Source organism: Chenopodium quinoa, unplaced genomic scaffold (assembly GCF_001683475.1).
Source record: "Chenopodium quinoa cultivar QQ74 unplaced genomic scaffold, ASM168347v1, whole genome shotgun sequence".
NCBI classification, from domain to species: domain Eukaryota; kingdom Viridiplantae; phylum Streptophyta; class Magnoliopsida; order Caryophyllales; family Amaranthaceae; genus Chenopodium; species Chenopodium quinoa.
The window spans coordinates 319,515-341,832 of record NW_018745105.1 but is presented as its reverse complement, the minus strand read 5'-3'; the positions used below and the strand labels follow the sequence as shown (position 1 = coordinate 341,832).

Genomic DNA, 22,318 nt, shown 5'->3' with positions numbered 1-22,318 from the left:
ATGGAATACTCTTGTTCCTCACGTAACACGTAGGAATAAAAGGAAAAAAAGGTGTTTGCTATAGTGCACGAGAATAGAAGAGAACACAATCCCAAACACAAACACGCCCTCTTAATTCAGACATACGATTCCCATAATCACGTGGTCATGCGCTGTATTTCCCAACCAAAAAAAAAAAAAAAAATTGAAAATCAACAAACTTTAGTTTAGCCAATTAAAAGCGGGGGCCACAATGTGAGGGCAAAATGGTAAAAAGAGACATATAACAGAGAAGTGAGCACATGGACATACCCAAAAGTGAAGTTGAGTGACATGAGGTGAGCTGTTAGAAAAGAAAGCCGTTGGCATGCACTTGGATGTAAAAAGATTGTGATGCTTGAGGTGACAGAAAAGGGTAGTTTCGGAATAATAATAAATTAGGGAACCAAAAGTTTTCTTTGTCCTCTCTTTTTTAACAATTTTTCGTGTTAAAACTTAGGCCTCTGTTCTGGTTTACTGAATTGAGCTGAACTGATTGGAATTGGACTAAAATAAACTGAACTAAAAGAGCTGAAATGAATTGTTTATGAGAAAAGAAAATTATGAACTCAACTAAATCGATTGGAGTTGAATTGAACTGAAATTAAGCTGAAGCTATATTACTCACTGAAATAAGTGTTACACTTACCAAATGCGGTCGTGTTTTAACAAGTGTTACACTTCTTTTTTTTATTTTTTTATTTTTTTAACAATAAACACATTTTAATATTATATATTTCTCTTTCATGGTGCTCACCTAAACTCACTACTATTTTTTTTTAGTTTTTTTTTAATTTTTAATTTTTTATTATTATTTCGTTGCTCTCACATTCATTCCTTTTCAATAAACTATTAGCCCCACTATCTTTCTTCAACAATTTTTAATACTCCAATTACCCCACTTATCTCTTATTTTATTTAAGTCAATTAATTTGTCTAAATCTATGTGCTGGTCAAAGTGTAACACTTATAATAATACGAAGGAGTACCAAGTATTCTAAGCACATTTTGCTCAAGTTAGTAAGTTACTCCATCTGTTTTCGTGTGATTTTTGGAATCCCTCAGGATACTGGTCACTCTTTGATCTGGCAACGGGACGCGGACGCCTACAAAACACGAATCTCCGGTAATCGGAGATTCGCCTCCGACGATCAAGTTAGTGACCAGAAACGAAATAAATGTAGATATAGAAAGTAGAGAGAAGTTGGAGCTTTTAGTGCTCTATTAAATGTTATGTCACAATCCCCCCTCCCATCAGCAATGATTAGGGTATTTATAGGGGTGGGGATTTGTGCCCTTTAGGGTAAGTGACCTAGAATTTAGGGCCATTGATTGGCTACGCAATCATTGAAGGACATGTGTCCTCTAGGGGCGCGGTTTTGCGGCATTCTAGTTGCTTTTGGGCCTCCTAATGTAAGGGGCTTTTGTGACATTTGATTTTAGGTGCTCTCCTTATGCATAGTACGTGTCATCTTCCTACGGTGACATGTGTCACCCATTTATTGGGCCACGAGTCATCATAGGATTGGACCACGTACTTGGGGGTATTTTTTACCCTAAACATTTGCCCATCAGAGGGGGTGGCTCGTCCCAAATGGGCCGCCTCCTCTGACTTCCACTCGTTCGAGTGCCTTGGGCTCAATTGAAGCATTTTGAATTTGTAAGTTTGAGTCAGACAGGAGCGTCCGTCCGCTTCATTAGGTTGTGTTTAGGGTGTTTTTGTCCCTCGGGAGAGTTACAGATCAGAGACTGGTGCTTACAAAACAACAGAGACTCCGGGTGGTTGGAGCTCCGCCTCCGACGATTAAGTTAGAACTTGAAGATAAACGGGATAAAGTGCAAAAATAAAGGTTAGACCTTCTCGGATTCCTAGATCAGGTAATTCTCTGATGTAAGCGAGTGTAGGATATGCTGTAATAATTGTAGATATCCCAAAAATGGGGGAAATCTCCCTATTTATAGGGTCATCGGAAAATGTGCCCCTAATTAGGTCACTCAGATCTAATCATTCTGGGCTGCGCCGAATTACGGCTTTCTCGGGATTTTAGCTGTCAAAGGCCGCCTTTTTCTCCCATGTTCTAGGAGGGACACGTGTCAGAAGGGGATTGGCCCAATTCGGACTAACTAGGGTATGACACGTGTCAAAGTCTGATTGGACCACGTGACATGGGTAAAATTACCCAAAACATTTGCACCTCACAGATGTGACGTGGCGCGTCACGTGGCATCTGTGACACATGTCACTCTACCATAGGTGGCAAATAAAGGATATTTTTTTACTGGAAAATTTTAACTTTTCACATTTTGGGAAAATTACAAAATTACCCTCAAATTTATCCCTCTATAAATACTAACTTTATCCCCTAGTTTTGGACGTTTCCAAAACATTCTAGAGAGATAAAGTCAAAGAGTTTTAGAGAGAGAGAGAGAGTTCGCCTTCCGTCCGTGTGTGTGAACACAAATTTGGTATTTTTTCCGCTGTAGACACCCATTTGTGTCTCCCCAAAACCAAACCCAGTGATGAGTACCTTTCACGTCGAATCATTATCGAATGAAGCGAAATTGTGGAAAGTCTAGTGTTGCGGAAAGTTTTAATTTCTTTTCTCTTCTCTCTGTTTTTGAAAACTTATTTTAAGAAAACAGCCAATTCAGTTTGGTTGGTCCATGATATGGGTCCAATAGTAGTGTAGTTGGATGGGGCTTGTCAAGAGCTTTCCAACGATATATTATACGCCCAATTCCGATGAATATTGAGGAAGTTATGGCCAATTTACTATCTGGGCCCGGTTTGAGCCTTATGTGCGGCCCAATGATCTAGGGGAGGGCCTAATATGATTTATCATTCCTAATGCAATTAGGAATGATTTTAGTCTTCTAGATTCTTCTAGAAGGTTCTTTCATTCCTAATTCAATTAGCATTTATAAATTGACTTTTGTTGACTTTTCAGAGTTTTAATCAAAATCAAATAGCATTTTCGAGGAAATTATATGATTTTATCTTCCAGTACGGCAAACTTATCTGATTTTCGAAAACGCGTTAAAATTAGGCTTTGCGCCTGAACCCGGGCTTTGGCGCCTGGAACCAGGTCTGGCGCTAGCCATTGGCGCCTGGCGCTAGTGTTGGTGCCTGGCGCCAGCTAGCCAGGGTTTGCGCCAACTCTGTTTTTTGTGCGTCAGACTTTGTTTTGTTTATTTTATCTTTTTGGCTGATTTTCTCTATAAATAACGTATTAAAAACTCCGTTTTCATTCACCAATTCTCACTGATTCTCATCAACAACGAGCTTTTCAATTATAATCACCTACAATCAGTTTTCAATTCTCTCATCAATTCTCTTTAATTCTTATTCTTAATCATTCACCATCTCCTTCTCTCTTTTTCAAAACTAATTTTTTACATACAAAATTCCGCATTCACAAGATCTAGAAACACCTAGCCATATTCGAAGTTGCCTTCGCCCTAGACGTGAAAGGTTTAATTTATGAGGGTTTGGTCCCAAATCTCTTTTTCAATTTTTTAGTTTAATTGTTTGTTTATTATTGTCCTTGAAGTTACTAACGCGTGTATTTTGTTATTAGAAAGAGGTACGAGGCATCAAAGTAAGTGCTTTAATGGTTTTAATTGATTTATTATGATGTAGAGATCATGTTTACCTTGTTATTATGATATTCCTAGTATCATGTCTAGGGTAATTTTAATATTAAATATGATTGTTGTGATGCTTCCTATGTTCTTCCTATTATTTATGATTCTTAGTATCGTGTTAGGGTTAAAGATTTGATTTTTATTGTTTAGTGACATGCTACATTCGCACACTTGCACCATGATCATATCAAGGGATTTCCTATGCTCATCCCTTTTCATTTAGAGCTAGAATTGGGGGCTTGATCCCTACATCATTAGCTTACCTAGCCTAAGAGTCACCACCATTTGACTCTTTTCAATATATTTTCTCACACACTTAGCTCTTATGGCCTAACTTTAGTGTCACTTTCACACACCGCACAGATACATGACCAAATATACTTCCCTTAGGAACCCTTTGTCATGAAATCTTAACATAACGATGAAGAATGCCTTGTCACATCACTCATCACTTATAATTGTCATTACATAGAAGTATGAAGTGCTTAGCCTCCGCGCCTAAGTTACCCAAATACTTTCATCATTGAGTCAACCATTGAGATAGCCTAGGATGGATTAATCCTCGCACCTTGAGAGACAGTATCAAACAACATCTGACTAAGCTCATTCAACATGCATCTTCAAACTTCTCTTCTTCTTTTTCACGTCTTTCTTTTTCGGGAGAAAGTCGGTGCCCTCCACAAAAATGACGGAAAATTTTTGCTTTTTTGCATTTTCGAGTCGCATAATCAACACTATGCACACACGGGTCATGAGTCTAACACATGTGTCATTTCACTTTGAGTCGAGTCAACCTCGAGTCAGTCAATCAACGAGTAAAGTTTATACCTTGAGTCGTGTCAAGTCGATGAGTCAAGCAACATTAAACCTTAGGTCAAACCTAAGATAATCTTAAGCCTTAGGTCAACCCTAATATGGCTAAAGAGATTGGAAAAGTTCTATAATAAAAAAAATACAGGTGTAGCAGAATAGGGAAGACCCTACTCCAATTCTTGGCTCCAGAGATATTTCAGCACCGACAAAGCTCGAAGCCTCTCAGAAAGGTGATTTCGACCACATACAACAATTTTGGGTTCCTTGGTACGCCAGTTAGCCCGTATAAGCAATTTGACATGATTAAGTAGTTAGTTTGATTACAATTGCAATAAGTGATCGACCTAATGAAAGATCGTCTCACTTAGCTTAAAGCGCCTAATCACGGAGACACCGACATACTGGTTTTAGTAGAAATAAAGTTCAGGCGAGCTTTAGAGATCGACAGACGTTGTTCTTCGAAAATTTTTTCTTCAAGACATTATCGCAACAAACGTTCAAGTACCGAAGCTCTATTGTTCAGAGACGCGTGAACATTTCCATCAAGATTTTTTGCTCCAGAGACGCGTGGGCATATCATCAAAGCTCTTTTGTTTAGAGACGCGTGGACTTTTCATTCAAAAGCTCTTTTGCTCCAGAGACGCGTGGGCATATCAATCAAGCTCTTTTGTTCAGAGACGCGGGGACATTTCCTACAAGCTCTTTTGCTCAGAGACGCGTGGGCATCCTATTATCAAGCTCTTCGTTCAGACGCGTGGATACATCATTTAGAAGTTCATATTAAAAAAGAATATAATAAATAAGCTCTTTGTTCAGAGACGCGTGAACATATCCTAAAGAAGCTCTTTGTTCAGAGGCGTGTGAACATATAAAAAAGAAGCTCTTTGTTCAGAGGCGCGTGAACATATCAAAAAGACGCTCTTTGTTCAGAGACGAGTGAACATCGAAACAACAAGGTGGCGTTCCCTAGATTGTGGAGAGTTGTCACAAACAACTGAGGATTGTTTCAAGAGAAATAATCTTCGATAGTATTCCCTTGGATGGGGAATATTATCATAGCGGAGGAGGATAGTTTCAGGTGAAGCAATATTCTATATTGGAAGCAGTTACGGGCGTAGCAGTTTTCAAGCGGGATGGCATTCTCTAGCTTGTAGGAGGTCATCAAAACAATCGGTTACTCTCAGAGACGTGTGCTCGACGGTGCAAGATACGCGTTTCTTAACTCTTTTATCTGGTTAACTAACGTTAATTTGCAGGTATCGGCGTTACAAGATTGGTTTAGGATCGCAGAACGTTGTGAATCATTCTCCGTCCCTATCGCTACTTTGACATTTGTTTTTGAAACTTGCGTTTCTCCAAACTCAATCAAAGTGGGGGCTTCTGTAGACACCCATTTGTGTCTCCCCAAAACCAAACCCAGTGATGAGTACCTTTCACGTCGAATCATTATCGAATGAAGCGAAAGTGTGGAAAGTCTAGTGTTGCGGAAAGTTTTAATTTCTTTTCTTTTCTCTCTGCTTTTGAAAACTTATTTTAAGAAAACAGCCAATCCAGTTTGGTTGGTCCATGATATGGGTCCAATAGTAGTGTAGTTGGATGGGGCTTGTAAAGAGCTTTCCAACGATATATTATAAGCCCAATTCCGATGAATATTGAGGAAGTTATGGCCAATTTACTAAACTGGGTCCGGTATGAGCCTTATGTGCGGCCCAATGATCTAGGGGAGCGCCTAATATGATTTATCATTCCTAATGCAATTAGGAATGGTTTTAGTCTTCTAGATTCTTCTAGAAGGTTCTTTTCATTCCTAATTGAATTAGCATTGATAAATTGACTTTTGTTGACTTTTAGAGTTTCAATCAAAATCAAATAGCATTTTCGAGGAAATTATATGATTTTATCTTCCAGTACGGCAAACTTATCTGATTTTCGAAAACACGTTAAAATTAGGCTTGGCGCCTGAACCCGGGCTTTGGCGCCTAGAACCAGGCCTGGCGCTAGCCATTGGCGCTTGGCGCTAGTGTTGGTGCCTGGCGCCAGCTAGCCAGGGTTTGCGCCAACTCTGTTTTTTGTGCGTCAGACTCTGTTTTGTTTATTTTATCTTTTTGGCTGATTTTCTCTATAAATAACGTATTAAAAACTCCGTTTTCATTCACCAATCCTCACCGATTCTCATCAACAACGAGCTTTTCAATTATAATCACCTACAATCAGTTTTTAATTCTCTCATCAATTCTCTTTAATTCTTATTCTTAATCATTCACCATCTCCTTCTCTCTTTTTCAAAAATAATTTTTTACATACAAAATTCCGCATTCACAAGATCTAAAAACACCTAGCCATATTCGAAGTTGCCTTCGCCCTAGACGTGAAAGGTTTAATTTATGAGGGTTTGGTCCCAAATCTCTTTTTCAATTATTTAATTTAATTGTTTGTTTATTATTTTCCTTGAATTTACTAACGCGTGTATTTTGTTATTTGAAAGAGGTACGAGGCATCAAAGTAAGTGCTTTAATGGTTTTAATTGATTTATTATGATGTAGAGATCATGTTTACATTGTTATTATGATATTCCTAGTATCATGTCTAGGGTAATTTTAATATTAAATATGATTTTTGTGATGCTTCCTATGTTCTTCCTATTATTTATGATTGTTAGTATCGTGTTAGGGTTAAAGATTTGATTTTTATTGCTTAGTGACATGCTAGGGTTTGTTAGTATCATGCCTAGGATCTTGCTATTATTTTTATGCTTTAATATTAACATGAACATGATTATGATTATAATTGTTATAATTTATGATGATTATGAATATTATTATTGTTATTTTGATGATGATTATTTTATTTATGATTATTATTATTTTAATTATGATCATGATTATTTTAGTTTAATAATTATTGTTATGATTTTATTTATTATGTTGCTTGATATTTATTATTTATTGCTTGATCACACCTTTTATGCATGTTTAAAGGGAATTTGTACTTGTAATCACGCTTAATAAGATAATTAATAATCTTATTTAGGGTTAATTTGATTATAATTTCAAGTGATCGCCAATAATAGATTTGTTTGTGCATTAATATTCAACCAACATAGATTAAACAGGTTTAGTGTTAATCCTATAGATTGCATGTTAATCAGAAAGCGCGCATGAATACGATCAGAATAAAGTAGAGGCCTATTATTAGGGCAGGTTCAATCTCTTTTAGGTTGGATTTGTACCTTCATCCCCGAACCCTTATTTGGTTCTAGACCTTATGGAGTTGACGATCTCTTGGATCGTTAAGGGGTGTAACCTTCATCCTATGAACGGTTTACAAGTTCCTAAAACTTGTTGGCGACTCTTTTGCTCTATCTTCTTCCCTTTTGGACGCCACCGTACTTTAGTGTATGATCACAGTGGGGTTCAAGCTATGGGGTTAAAGCTTGAATTTATTCCCTACACCCGCCTGCGTCAGCCGGTTCTCATTCGCCTGTGCCTCAAGCAAGTATGATCATCTTCTGCAGCGACTCAGTCGGACCTCACCGTTTTCCCCCCTTTCAGAGACAAAAGTAAGGTACCGCCTCTACCCCTTTCAACTCATTTCATTTATTTTAATTCATTCAATAACTGGACTCATCACTAACACACACGACACGGCCTAGGTCAGTAGTTAGCCGGTCACTTGGGACGGCTGAGTTTAGGACTAGGAGTGTCGGCTCTGGGTGCATGGAGCAATATTATACTCCTCAACCGACCATCTATGTGTCTGTGCAGGACACGATGGCTAGAACCAAATAGACAGCCACCAGACGGCGTCGAAGGGACGGTACTTTGGAAGTGCCGTCTAATGAGGTAACACTGGTGGAGAGGTCTCAGGGTAATGAATAATCTGGGGTGTATTCCCCATCTGGAATCCCAAGAACCCTCAGCGACACGATCTTGTATGCGGGTAGAGACGGTGAGGGGGCCGTCTCCCAAATGGAAGTCGATCAAGCTGACCCTGTACATAGAAACGGGGAAGAATCCACTTCAGGGTCAGCCGGTGACCAAGGAGACGACAAGGACTCTTCCTCGGGGTCTAGCTCTGAGGAAGATAGTGACACTCCCCTCCCTCCGCTTGAGGATAGTGAGGTTGAGGAGAGAAAAAAGTGGGAGGATAAAGACGATCCTTTCAACATTCATGTTTCCGCTAAGGACAGAGAGATCATGTCAAGCGGTATTGAGGGCTTTGTAAAGAAGCGGCCCTTGGGTAAAGGTTATACTATCCGGGTGCCACCTGTACTAGGCACCATCTCCTAGGAGGATGACCAGCCAAACGTCCAAGCTTACTTTGGATGCTTCGAGGCGGTGTTCCTGGCAGGCCTCCGCTTCTCGCTTCACCATGCGGTGAGGGCCATTCTTAGGGCTTATGTCTTAGGAGTCTGGCAGCTCTCGCCAAACTCATGGGCCAACATACCGGGGTATGTCGCCGCCTGTGAGATGCAAAACTTGAACCCAAGCTGGCAGGCTTTTACCCATATGCACTATTTGAGTCACAACCTAGGCGACTAGAGGGCGTGGTACACTCTGACTACCCTTCCCAAATATCAGATGACATTGGACAAAGTGTCCAAATATGATGGATGGAAGCTTAGACACGGTTTTATTTGCTGTCTGCCCCAACCTAGCGAGAGAACCAGGAGATGCGTCGGTATAATAAGAAACCCGACATTTTGGGTCACAAATGTGCCCTCCCCAAAATGTCGGGTGATGACTATGATGCGATCATAGAAACCAAGTTTTTAAAGCTCCGTCCGATGACTTTCTCAACCAGGGACATAATCAAAGTCCCTAATAATTGGATTCCCATGTGCGCATGGTTCAAGGACGAGGCGTTCTTGTCCGCCTGCGGGCTCAGCACCATGATTCCAAAACGTACGTTTCACCGGCATCCGGTTTAATGCCGCTTGTACTTCTGCTACTTAGTCAAAATTTATTTAATGTGTTTGTTATTTTTAGCAGAAGACGCTTTAAATATGGTGGCTGAAGAAAGACCCCAAAATGGTCCTTCGCCCAAATTAGAAGGGACCTGGCGAAGGCCAGGCTGCCAAACTGAGGGCAAAGGTAAATACCTTTTTCACAGCCTAACTTTTTATCAAGCGCAACCGGATGCTTAACTCGTAGTTTTATGTTGTAGGGTGGAGAACCTCCAAAATCCTTCACCAAAAACCTCTTCAAACGGGGCCCAAAGGATACCGCCTCTACTCCAGTCAAACTTGTTAAGTCTGCAAAAGCAACTTCAAGTAAGACGGGCCTTAAGGGGTCTTCTGGGAAGCATCGCCTCCGCATCGGGGGGAGGAACACTGCCTTAGGAGGCTTCGGAGTGGGATTTTTTGACCTAGTCCCATCCGACCTTTCTGCGCTTGTGGGTGGAGCAAACCCACAAGCTCTCGAAGGTAAAATCAATCCCTTCGAATCCTCGCCTGAGCTGGGCTTGCCGTTGCGAGTGAAATCTGACTCTCAACAAACCTCTTCGTCAGGCAGCTGATATCAAACTGGTGCCGCCTATATAGCTCACTTACCTTTAACGTATGGTGCAGATCAATCCCCCAATGACCGGATGACTTGCGCATGCCCAGGCCATGCTGGCGGCGGTACATATAAAGGAGAAGGATGCGATCCCTATCATCGAGACGTTCAATGTTGAACGGATCCTGGCTCTCCTGTCTAAGGTACACTTAATTCCCTTTTTCTTCAATTAAGCATAAGATACCCCGCATGATTAACACCGTTTGTGTTTACAGATCATGCTCAGTGTTGAGGGACTCAAGCGGCCATACACACGGAAGAGGGAGGAGGTAAAAAGAGCCATTAAATCAGCTAGGGATTCACAAGATGTTGCTGAATATGAGTGTACAATTAGTGAACTTGAATCTAAAGCCATCTTGATGAAACAGGCGAAGGAGGTTAGGGGTCTCAAGCAGGCTCTAGAGGAGGCAAAGGAAAAACCCACCACGGCTGAATCAAAACTCAAGAAGACGGAGGAAGACCTCCAGACCTTGTAGGGTGTTTCTCAAGAGAATGTTAACCTGAAGGTAGAGGTTGAGAAGCTGAAGCAGGACGCGGAGCAAGTCCAGAAGAACCTCGAGGCAACCATTGAGGCGGCTGAGGAGCGGGTGGTTGCTGAAAATGAAGAGGATGCGGACACCCGGATGAAAATCGCCTAGGCTTCCCTTTATCCCGATAATGACTACTGCATGTGGTCTATGGTTTCAAATATGCTGAAACCGTAGTCTATTTAAGGGAGAAGGGTGAGCCAGAGCCCGTGTTCTTCACCGCCTGGGTGAACAGAGAGCTAGAGGAGCCTACCAAAGAGCTCCCTGGGAAGGGGAAGCCATTGATGTCCAATTGGACGAGGAGAACCCCAAGGAGATCCAAGCGGCTACAAACGAGGAGGTCCAACATCCGGATAACCAGGCGGCCCAACCTTAGCCTTAATGTTTTCAGCAGCAATATGCCATGTTTTTTTATGGTATTTAGATCTTTCCGTACTGCTGCCGAGTATTTGTGTTTTTATTGATTGTGGAGTCGGGTAACAATTATTCTCCTCTCCCGGATGTTATCCGGTTAACAATATTTATCCGGCCTTTTGCCGGCTTTGAATGAAAATTTTCCGACTAAGTCGGCTTCATGAAATTTTATTTTATTTCAATTTATGCATATGTATTCTGCAATTTGAAATTTTTGCCTATCTTTTTAAAGCATGTGGCAAATTCAGACAGTATACCGGCTATTCTTGCCCTTGGCGGCTGTGTGATTGGTTTCGATATTTGTATGATTGATTGACTGGAATGTTTGATACTTTAAAGAGTATGGAATGTTTCAAAGTCAATCAATCACAGTAGTGATTGCCCCAAACCAAGTACATACACATCTGTTAATCAACAGCCGTTGTACCCAATCCGGGTATTCACATAGGATTTTTTTCTAGCCAGACGGGCGATTACCGTTTGGCGATCAATGAAATAGGGGACATTGTCCGCCTATCTAATGGGCTTCAGACGGCTTAAAGGTCATCTGGGGTACCTTCAACCCATTGTACTTCAATTGCCTGCCCCATTGGGGCAACTGGTATTTCGTTGCTAGCTAGGAGGGTGATTACCGTTTAGCGGTCAATGGAACAGGGGACATGTTGTCCGCCTGTTTGATGGATCTCAGTCAGCTTAAAGGCCGTCTGGGACATCTTCTATCCATTGTAACTTAATCGCCTGCCCCATTGGGGCAACTAGTACAACTTCGTTGAATAGTCTAATAGAGAACTTCGGTAATTTACCGGCTGATGTCTCTTGACATTCGGTTTTAAACTTAATCATTCTTTTAGACTATTTTGGTCAGACAGCTATGAGTTAACCATTTTGGTCGTTCAATATTTTTTGTCTGCATATGCTGTTAGAGCAAACGATAAAATGCCCTCTGCGACGATAACATCCGGAGGGGTGTCACCGGATGCCAAACTCTAATAGGAGCAGACAAATTTATAAAAACAATGCTGCATCCGGCCATTGGCCTCAGTTTTAATTTTATTTTTTGCCACTAGGTCTTCTGACTTAGTTTAATTTCATTTTTAAAAGTCCACCTGTGCATTGCCCAAATGGAGGTCCTAATATAAATATCATGTTAGCCAATAAGTTTTAACCTAGCTTATTCGATTTGTTGTTCGTCTGTGTTTTCAACAGACATTAACTTGGATTGCGCATGCATATATACAAAGCAATTAAATCAATATTGAAAACAAAAAGCAACTTTTCATTGGTAGGCTTTTTATTTACAAAAATTTACAGGCCTTAGAAGTAGTACTTTTTAAAGTCATCTACATTCCAAGTTCTAGGTAGCTGCCTGCCGTCTAGAGTTTCTAGGCTGTACGTACCGTTTCTAACTTCTTCATAAATCCAGTAAGGACCTTCCTGATTAGGAGTTAGCTTTCCTTGCTCATTGGCCCTACCGGTTGCCTCCATTTTACGTAGCACAAAGTCCCCAACTCTCAAGGGCCGTTTTTGCACTATCTTATTGTAAGCACGAGTCATTCTCAGACGGTAAATCTCATGACGCAAGGCGACATTTCCCCTGCGCTCCGAGAGTGATTCCAATGTTAGCCGCATGGCCTCCCAGTTTGCCTCTTCATCATATAGCATGACTCGTAGAGTCGGTTCATAAAGCACAATGGGGGGCGTTGACTTGCGTTAACTTTTCTCTCTTTTCTCTCCTTCCATGGTGATCTGATTTTTCTGGTTTTTCTTCAGCTTAATCGGTTCCAATGGCTCGAAAGAAGAAGCAATTTACTCCTCAACCCTCAAACAACTTGATTCATGCTTCTAAATCTCTATTGAATGCTGGTGTTAATAGGTTAAATGTGTCTAGGCTTGCGGGTTCTTCTTCGATTCCAGAAATTGATGAGGATCCTGATGAGCTGGTTACTCCTCCTTCTCATTTGAGTCGTTCAACTGAGAAGATTACTAGAGCTGAGCTTAAAGCACTTGAGGATTTTCATGGCGTCTAATTAAAGCCAATAAAACAGTGCCCAGATCCACTGTTTCATTGGATCTCCGAGCTTCTTCGTCGGAACTTAATGCAGGTTGTGCTTTATCAGGTGATACTATGGTGGATGAAGGTAATCCTGACCTTAATTTTGGCTCAGTGCTGCGAATTCCAGAGACAGCAGGCCCTGTTACTGTTCCATTAGTTTCTGGGATCGGTTCTGCTCCAAGTGCTGACCCGGTTTCTTTGGAGGATGATGTGGTCCCTCCTCAGCCAAATATTCCCGCTCCTAAGCCAGGCGTTGCTAAGCTCACTGCTAAGGGTTCGACCCTTTCTTTTGTAGCTCCTATGATGAAAGATGGCAAATCTATTGCAATGTTACAACAAGCCGAAATTACAGAAGGTAATCTTAAGTGGAAGAATTCTGTAATTTTCTATGTCATAGGCTATTATCCTACTATAGCTGCTGTTCATAGATACATTGCTGAAAATTTGAATGTTGTAGCTAAACCTAATGTTTTTTTGCATGATGATGGCTACTTTCTGATTAAAATGCAAAACTTTGATGATATGAATGTTGTTCTTAATGCTAGTCCACACATGTTCTTTGGTAAGGCGGCTATTGTTAAGCCTTGGTCTGAGAAATTTGACTTTCATGCTGAGGTTTTGAGAACTATTCCTATATGGGTGAAATTACCTAACTTACCTTTGAATTGTTGGGGTGTGGACACCCTGAGCAGACTGGGAAGTGTCTTAGGAGTTCCTTTATGTGCTGATGAGTGTACTTCAAAGCAGTTGAGGGTCTCCTTTGCTAGGTTGCTCATTGAAGTTGATGTAACTAAGACTTTACCCAAGAATATTTGGTTTGAAAGCCCAGATGGTGCTTTGATTGAACAAAAAGTTGTTTTTGAGTGGGCACCCCCCTTTTGTAGCAAATGTAACAAAGTAGGCCATGACTGTGCTAGGAAGGTTCAGCCTCAAAAGAAGCAGGTGGCTTCTAAGGAGCAGCCTAAGCAAAAGGTGTGGGTTGTTAAGCCCCAACCTGCTACTGTTCCTGCACCTGGGTCTAGTGTACCTGAATCTGGGGGTAATGGCTCTATGCATAATAATGGTGTGTTCACTTCTGCTCCAACTACTGTGCAAGATAATTCTGATGATGATTGGATAGTGGTGGGAAGGAAGCAAAGAAGTCATAGTAATCCTCCTGTCTTTACTAGTGTTCCTAATTCTAACACTTATGCTACCCTGCTTAAGGATGGAGATGGTGCTGGAGAACTTGTTCCTATCGGGGGTGATGGTATTCCCCCTCTGGGATCATGATTATCCTATCATGGAACATTAGGGGTTTAAATGATCCCTGCAAAGTAGTTTCTCTTAAGAAACTGCTAGCTGAACAGTGTGTGGATGTTGTTGGTATTATGGAAACTAAAGTGAAGTGTGATAAGAGTGTTAAGCTTCAGAAGAAATTTGGATCTTCTTGGTCTTGGTTTTGTAACTACTCATCTTCTCATAGGGGTAGACTATGGGTTGGCTGGTTTCATGACAAGGTTAATCTTTCAGTCATCTCCTCTCATGAGCAGTTCATTCATGTCCAAATTAACTCCAAGGATCTTCATCATCAGATTTTCTGTACCTTTGTGCATGGCTTACACTCTATTCATGATAGGTTGCCTCTCTGGGATGGTATTTCCAGTTTTGGAGCTGTTTCTGGGCCTTGGCTTGTTATTGGTGACTTTAATTCTGTTCTCAATTCTTATGATAGAGTTAATGGTAATGCTTTCACTTGATTATGAGGTCAATCATTTTAGAAGTTTTGTTGACAATCTTGATCTTGGTGAGCTTAAGAGTAAAGGTTCTTTTTACTCTTGGTCTAATAAGGGTCATGGTGATACTAGAATTGCTACAAGGATTGATAGGGGGCTTGTGAATCAGGCTTGGTTGAGCAAGTTCCCTCATGTTGAATCTATCTATCTTCCTCCTCTCCTTTCTTACCACAACCCTCTCTTGGTTGAAGTGAGTAGGTTTGCTACTACTAAGGGGAGACCTTTTAGGTTTCTTAATTGCCTGGCTGATCATGCTGATTTTTGTTCCATTATGGAAAAAAGCTTGCATAGTGTTACAGGTTGTTCTGTTATGGTTACTATTTGGCAGAATTTGAAATCCGTCAAAAAGAACCTAAAAGATCTAAACACTAAGTATTTTGCTAATGTTGATGAGAAAGTGGATGTGGCTCTTGCCTATTTGAAAGCCATTCAGGACCAGCTTGCTGTAGATTATTCTAATTCTGACCTTCATGTTAAAGAGGCTGAAGCTGTATCTATGGTGAAGCATTGGATGAATATCCAAGAGTCCATTTATAAGCAGAAATCTAGGGTTGATTGGATTAAGCTAGGGGATTCCAGTTCTCACTACTTCTTTTCTGTTATGAAGCACAGGCAAGGTAGAAATAGAATTGATTCTATCTTCACTAAAGATGATGTCCTTTTGAAAGATCCTATTCTTATTGAAAATGAGATTGTGGGGTTCTATAAAGGGCTCCTTGGTTCTAGTGATAGCTCTCTCCCTGCTGTTGACTTAGCCACTATTAGGAGAGGTTCTCAACTCAGCTCTAGTTCTATTGATATTTTGACTTCTATGGTTACTACTTCTGAGATTGATAGTGCTCTAGCTCACATTGGAGATGCTTAGGCGCCTGGAATCGATGGTTTTAATGCTGTTTTCTTCAAAAAGGCTTGGCCTATGATCAAAACTGATATTTATACTGCTATCTTCTCTTTCTTTGAGACTGGTTTCATAGCTAAGCAGTGGAATTTTACTACAATCACCTTAGTGCCTAATGTTCAGCATCCTTCTTATGTCAGAGAGTTTAGGCCTATTGCTTGTTGTACCATGTTGTACAAGCTGATCTCCAAAGTTCTCACAAACAGGATTTCTAAAGTGGTGGGGACTGTTATTGATGATGCTCAAGCCGGGTTTATCCCGGGTAAGCACATTGGTGACAATATTCTCCAGGCTACTGAATTGATCAAATGCTACTCTCATAAGTTTGTTTCTCCTAGATGCATGATCAAGATTGACTTGAGAAAGGCCTATGACTCTGTTGAATGGCCATTTATGAAGACTGTTTTAGAAGAGCTTGGTTTCCCTTATTATGTTGTAAAATGGATTATGACTTGTGTCTGCTCTGTTTCTTACTCTGTGATGGTTAATGGCTTTCCTGCTAAACCTTTTTCTACAAAAAAGGCCTTAGGCAAGGAGATCATATGTCTCCTTTTCTTTTTGCTCTTTGTATGGAGTACCTCTCTAGGTGCCTTAAGGAAATGACTGGGAATCCTAATTTCAATTTTCATCCTAGATGTGAGAAGTTAGGTATTACCCATATGATGTTTGCTGATGATTTTCTCCTCTTCTCTAGGGCTGATTCCACCTCTATTCAGCTTCTCTTGCAGGCTTTCCAGAAATTCTCTTGTGCTTCTGTTCTGGTGGCTAAATTAAGTAAGAGTGAGGTTTATTTTGAAGGTATCTCTAATTATGATAAAGATCAGCTGCAAACTGTTCTTGGTATGAGTAGAGGTAGTTTGCCTTTTAGACATCTTGGGGTGCCCTTGTCTTCTAAAAAGCTTACTATTGCTCAGTGTAGGCCTTTGGTTGAAAGGGTTACTGCTAGGATTGATTGCTGGACTTCTAGACACTTGTCTTATGCTGGAAGGTTACAGCTTATCAAAAGTGTTCTCTTTGGTATTCAGGCTTATTGGGCTCAGATTTTCATTCTTCCTAAGAAGATTCTTAGGGAAATTGAAACCAAGTTCAGGGTTTTCCTTTGGACTGGGAAGAACACTTATGCAAAAAAGGCCCCTGTCTCCTGGCATCATATGACTCTTCCTAAGGTTTGTGGTGGCTGGAATATTACCTCTCTTGGTGATTGGAATAAAGCCGCTATGTGCAAGATTCTGTGGGATCTTGCTCACAAATCTGACAATATGTGGGTGAAATGGGTGCATACCTATTATTTCAACAATAGGAATATTTGGACTGCCACTATTCCCAAGAAATGCTCATGGGTTTTGAAGAAAATCTTGACTTGCAGAGATATTATTGATGATATTGGTGGCTGGTCCTCTATTATAAAAAATGGGAAAATGAGTATTGTTAAACTCTATGCCCGGATTCGACCTCAGGCTCCTAAAGTAGGGTGGAAAAGAATTATTTGCAATAACCAAGCCGCTCCTAAGAGTATTTTCATTACTTGGTTAGCTTTACTTGACAAACTTGCCACTAAGGATAGAATTGTGAAGTGGAATGCAAGTTGTGATCCTATTTGCTTTTTCTGCCAGAATACTTGTGAATCTGTCTCTCACTTGTTCTTCTGCTGTCCTTATTCTAAGACTATTTGGGAACAGATTTTGAAGCTTCTTGATGTGAAAAAAGCAGTTCAACCTTTTCACATTGAACAACAATGCATAGTTAAGAATTGTAGGAAGTCGAGCAGCAAGGGTAGAGTATACTCTATGTTTTTGCTGAGGCTATCTATAGGATATGGCTGCAAAGGAATAGTCTGATGTTTACGGGTGACTGTAAACCTTTAGAAACTGTCTTTCATGACATTATTTATCATGTTGTTGTTAGGTGTAAAGGAACAGACAAGAAGCTGCTTTTGATTCACTGAATTTTGGTGTTGTAGCTGTCTGTTTTGGTTGAGGGCAGCTTTTCAGCAGCTCTATTCTGTTGCTGTTGCTGTCCTGTGCTGTTGCAGTCTGGTTGTTGCTGTAGTAGTGTGTTGTTGGTGTTGCTGCTGTATTCCTGTTTCTGTTCTGCTGTTGCTTTGTTACTGCTGCAGTCTGTTTCAGGTTCTGCTATGCTGGTTTCTAGCTGCTGCTTTTCGGGTTCTGCTGTTTTGCAGCTTGGGCTGTCTGTGTGTTGTTGCTGGATTTGCTGCTGTAAGTTGCAGTTGTGCTACTGTAGTGCTGGTCCTGCTCTGTTGCTGTTGTTTTGCTGTTGCAGTGCTTGTGCTGCTCTGTTTTGTTGCTGTGGTTAGGTGGCAGCTGGTGGTTCTGGTTGCTGTTCCTAGCTGCTGCTGCTGCTGCTCTAGGTGGCAGCTGGTGGATTGATGTTGTTCTGCTTGCTGCTGCTCTGTTGTTGTTACCTTGTTGTTGGTTTCTGGTGGTGATGTCCTGGTTGCTGTTGTTAGCAGCTGGCTCAGTTGCTGTCTAGCTCTGTTGGTGTCTGGTTGCTGTCCCTGGGGTGCTGCTTTTGCTGCTCTTGGGTTGGTTGTTGCTTGTTGGTTGTAGCTTCGGTTTCCTTTGCTTTTAGGGGTTCCGTAGTTATTGTCTTTGTTTTGCCTTCGGGCTTTGGTTTTGGTGTTTGTTTGGCCTAGAGGGCATGTAATGCACTTTCATATCTTGTACTTTGTTGCTAGTGTTGTTGTCTGGTCCTGGTTTCCAGAACCCTTCCTAGAAGGTGGCTGAAAATCTGAGTCTAGTTTGTTCTAGGCCCTTCCTAGAACCCTTCCTAGAAGGTGGTTAGGATAGGATTTAGAACTGGTTTTTGGGGTTGGCCTGTTTTTTCAGGTCTTGTGGTGTTTTGGTGGTAGTTATAACTTAGCTCTTGTAAGTTGTAACTTTCTTTCTTTGGTAATAAAATCTTATTTACCAAAAAAAAAAAAAATGCACAATGGGCAAGACGGCTTCAGCACCGTAAACCATTAGGAATGGGGTTTCGCCGGTTTCCCCTTTATCTGTTGTCCGGTTGGACCACAGGACGTGAATTAACTCTTCAGCCCATAAACTACCGACTCTTTCAACTTTCTTCTTAATACTGCCTGAGATGAGTTTGCTGAAGGCTTCAACCTGGCCGTTTGCTTGGGGTCGGCCGACTGATGCAAAACAGTGTGAGATCCCTTTATCTCCCAACCAAGTTTTGAGATGAGGCGTCTCAAATTGCGGTCTATTATCAAATACCATAGACATAGGTACCCCAAACCGGGTGATAATGTTCTTCCATATGAAGGAGATGACATATTTTGTCTTGATGCCTTTGACCGCTTCCGCTTCCACCCACTTGGTGAAATAGTCCACAGCCACAAGAATATAGCATTTTCCGCCTGGTGCAGGCGTATACGGACCTAGAATGTCCATGCCCCATTTAGCCAACGGGACTGGGCTGTGGATTGCCGTCAGATTAGTAGTTGGGCGATGGATGAGCTTGCCAAACCTTTGACACTTGTCACATTTTTTAACAAATTCCATAGCATCTGACTCCAAAGTGGGCCAAAAATAATGCCTCCTAGCTCTGAGGGTTAGGGATCTGCCGTCTGAGTGGGAGGCGCAGTATCCCGCATGCAACTCTTCGAGAACTTTTTTCCCCTTCTCTGGGGTAACACATTTCAATAAGGGCATGACCGAATGTAGAGTCGACCAGATTGTCGATCTTTGGAAGCGGATAACTGTCCTTTGGATATGCCTTGTTGAGGTTTGTGTAATCAACACACATACGCCAGGTACCATTCGGCTTCTTTACAATCACAACATTCGCAACCAAGTCGGGGAAGTTACATGGCCGAATGAACCCAGCGTCTGTAGACACCCATTTGTGTCTCCCCGAAACCAAACCCAGTGATGAGTACCTTTCACGTTGAATCATAATCGAATAAAGTTAAAGTGTGGAAAGTCTAGTGTTGCGGTTAGTTTTTATTTCTTTTCTTTCTCTCTAATTTTGAAAACCTATTTTAAGAAAACAGCCAATCCAGTTTGGTTTGGTCCATGGAAAGGGTCCATTTATGGTGTATTTGGGTCAGGTTCAAAAAGAGCTTTCCAACGATATATTATAAGCCCAATTCCGATGAATAATGAGGAAGTTATGGCCAAATTACTAAACTGGGCCCGGTTTGATATTTGTATGCGGCCCAATGATCTAGAGGAGGGCCTAATATTGATTTATCATTCCTAATGTGATTAGAATTGATTATAGTCTTCTAGATTCTTCTAGAAGGTTCTTTTCATTCCTAATTTAATTAGCATTGATAAATTGACTTTAGTTGACTTTTTAGAGTTTTAATTAGAATAAAAGAAGTGTTTTAAAGTAAAATACGATTTTGCCCTCTCGTATGGCTAAATTTTATCAAATTAAGAAAACGCGTGAAAATTTGTTTCCAGCGTCTGACGACAGGACCAGCGCCTGGCGCCAAGCTTGGAGTCTAGCGCTAGACCTGACGTCTGGCGTTAGTCTCCAGCATTTGGCGCTGCGATCGTGTTTTATTCTTTTCGAAACTCTGATTCGTTTTTTATCACATCCGGTTGATTTTCTCTATAAATAGTCTCCTAAAACTTTCGTTGTCTAATCATAAAAAATCACCAACTCTCATTAAGAATCTCATGATATTCTCTCTCTCTCTCTCTCTCTCTCTCTCTCTCTCTCTCTCTCTCTCTCTCTCTCTCTCTCTCTCTCTTTTCTAAACTAGCCTTTTGCGTACAAAATTCCGCATTCACAAGATCTAGAAACATCTAGCCAAGTTCGAAGTTGCTTTCGCCCTAGACGTGAAAGGTTTTAATTTATGAGGGTTTGGTCCCAAATCTCTCTTTCAATTATTTAATTTATGATTTTATTATTTTCCTTGAAGTTACTAATGCGTGTATTTTGTTATTAGAAAGAGATACGAGGCATCCAAATAAGTGTTTTAATTGATTTTATAGGTATTATGATATAGAAATCATGCTTAGATTGTTATTTTGGTTCCTAGTATCATGTTAGGGCGTTTTGATTCCTAGTGCCATGTTTAGGGAAAAGGTTATAATATCAAATATGCTTATTATGATTCCTGCAATGCGTCCTATTTTCATTTCCTAATATCATGTTAGTATCATGTTAGGGTTAAAGCTTTGATTTTTATATGTTTAGTGACATGCTAGGGTTTGTTATTAATCTTGGTAGTATCATGCATAGGATCTTGTTATTATTATGCTTTAACATGATTATTTTAATTATTATTATAATTTTTATGATTATTATGTTTCTTGATTTATTTATTGTTATTGCTTGATCACACCTTTTATGCATGTTTAAAGGGAATTGATACTTGTAATCACACTCAATAAGATAATTAATAATCTTATTTATTGTTTATATGATTATAATTCAAGTGATTGCCAATAATAGTTTTATTTGTGCATTAATATTCAACCAACATAGATAAAAAGGTTTAGGGTTAACCTAATGATTGCATGTTAGTCAGAAAGCGCACATGAATACGATCAGAATAAAGTAGAGGCCTAATTATTAAGGCAGGTTCAATCTCTTTTAGGTTGGATTTGTACCTTTATCCCCGAACTATCAGTCATGGTTCCAGACCTATTGGAGTTGACGATCTCCTGGATCGTTAAGTGGTGTAACCTTCACCATGTGAACGGTTTACAAGTTCCTAAAACTTGTTGGCGACTCTTTTGCGCTAGCTTCTTTCCCTTTAGACGCCACCGTACTTTGGTGTATGATCACAATGGGGTTTAAGTTTGGGGTAATGCTTGAAATATTCCCTACAGTTTTTGGCGACTCCACTGGGGAGTATTTCTATTTTAATTCCTAAAATTTATTTTGGCAACGATTTAGAATGAATGGATGAGAGTCTAAAAGTTCTAAGTATTTCATGTGCGTAATTTTGATTAACATTATTGTCATATGCATAATAAAGATCTCATTGGAATGACCATCCTTAATAAGTTAAAAAGATAGGATTTTTACACGTAGGGAATTTAAGGAATATTTTTCACAACTAGGATCGAAATAATGCTGCGCGAAACTGGAAAATTTTATCAAGCACATAAACCTGTTGAGGCATGTAGGAACTAGCGTCAGAAAACAGAGTCTGTCGCCGCAAATTTGACTCTGGCGCCAGACGACACTCCTGTTGCTAGGCGCCAAAGCTAAATCGCTGCGCCAGCCTCTATTCGCTGGCGCCTAGTTCTTCCAATACCGAGCCAGAAATATGCGTTCTAATTTTGACCAGTTTTTAGCACTGTTTGCTCGATCCTACTTCCTGATTAAGTTTTTCTCACTTTTCTGAAACCCATATGTGTTCTACACATGGATATAACCCTCTGGGAATTCATGCTCCATCTACCTGATTGAACGCTTTGTGCAACAAAGGGTACATCCGAGAATGTTGAATTCACCAAACCATGGAAGTGAGTTTTTAACTCGCGGTGTCCCATCCACTCGCGCCAACCCTTCAAAAGGTAAGGCTTCCGCGCGGTGCATCCGGACAATTAACCATGGACCCTCTTTGACTAACCCATATCCCGAACTTTAGAGAACTAGAGCCAAGGTTAGGTTGCAAACTCATTGCATCA

At 40.6% G+C, this 22,318-nt stretch overlaps 1 protein-coding gene across 1 annotated transcript; it reads left to right on the top strand.

The window, feature by feature from the left end:
- Positions 1–14,296: 14,296 nt before the first annotated feature.
- LOC110710018 lies at positions 14,297–15,668 on the top strand. The gene is made up of 2 exons (XM_021888282.1): positions 14,297–14,663; positions 14,743–15,668. The coding sequence occupies exons 1-2, from the start codon at positions 14,297–14,299 to the stop codon at positions 15,666–15,668; spliced, it is 1,293 nt and encodes a 430-aa protein (XP_021743974.1).
- The last annotated feature ends 6,650 nt before the right edge of the window (positions 15,669–22,318 follow it).

Excerpts from the sequence above, each read along its gene's own strand:
- LOC110710018 (XM_021888282.1), top strand. The coding sequence starts at position 14,297 with ATGATTATCCTATCATGGAACATTAGGGGTTTAAATGATCCCTGCAAA. Across the intron at positions 14,664-14,742 it reads TAGGTTGCCTCTCTGGGATG|AGTTAATGGTAATGCTTTCA; the intron begins GTATTTCCAGTT and ends TTCTTATGATAG.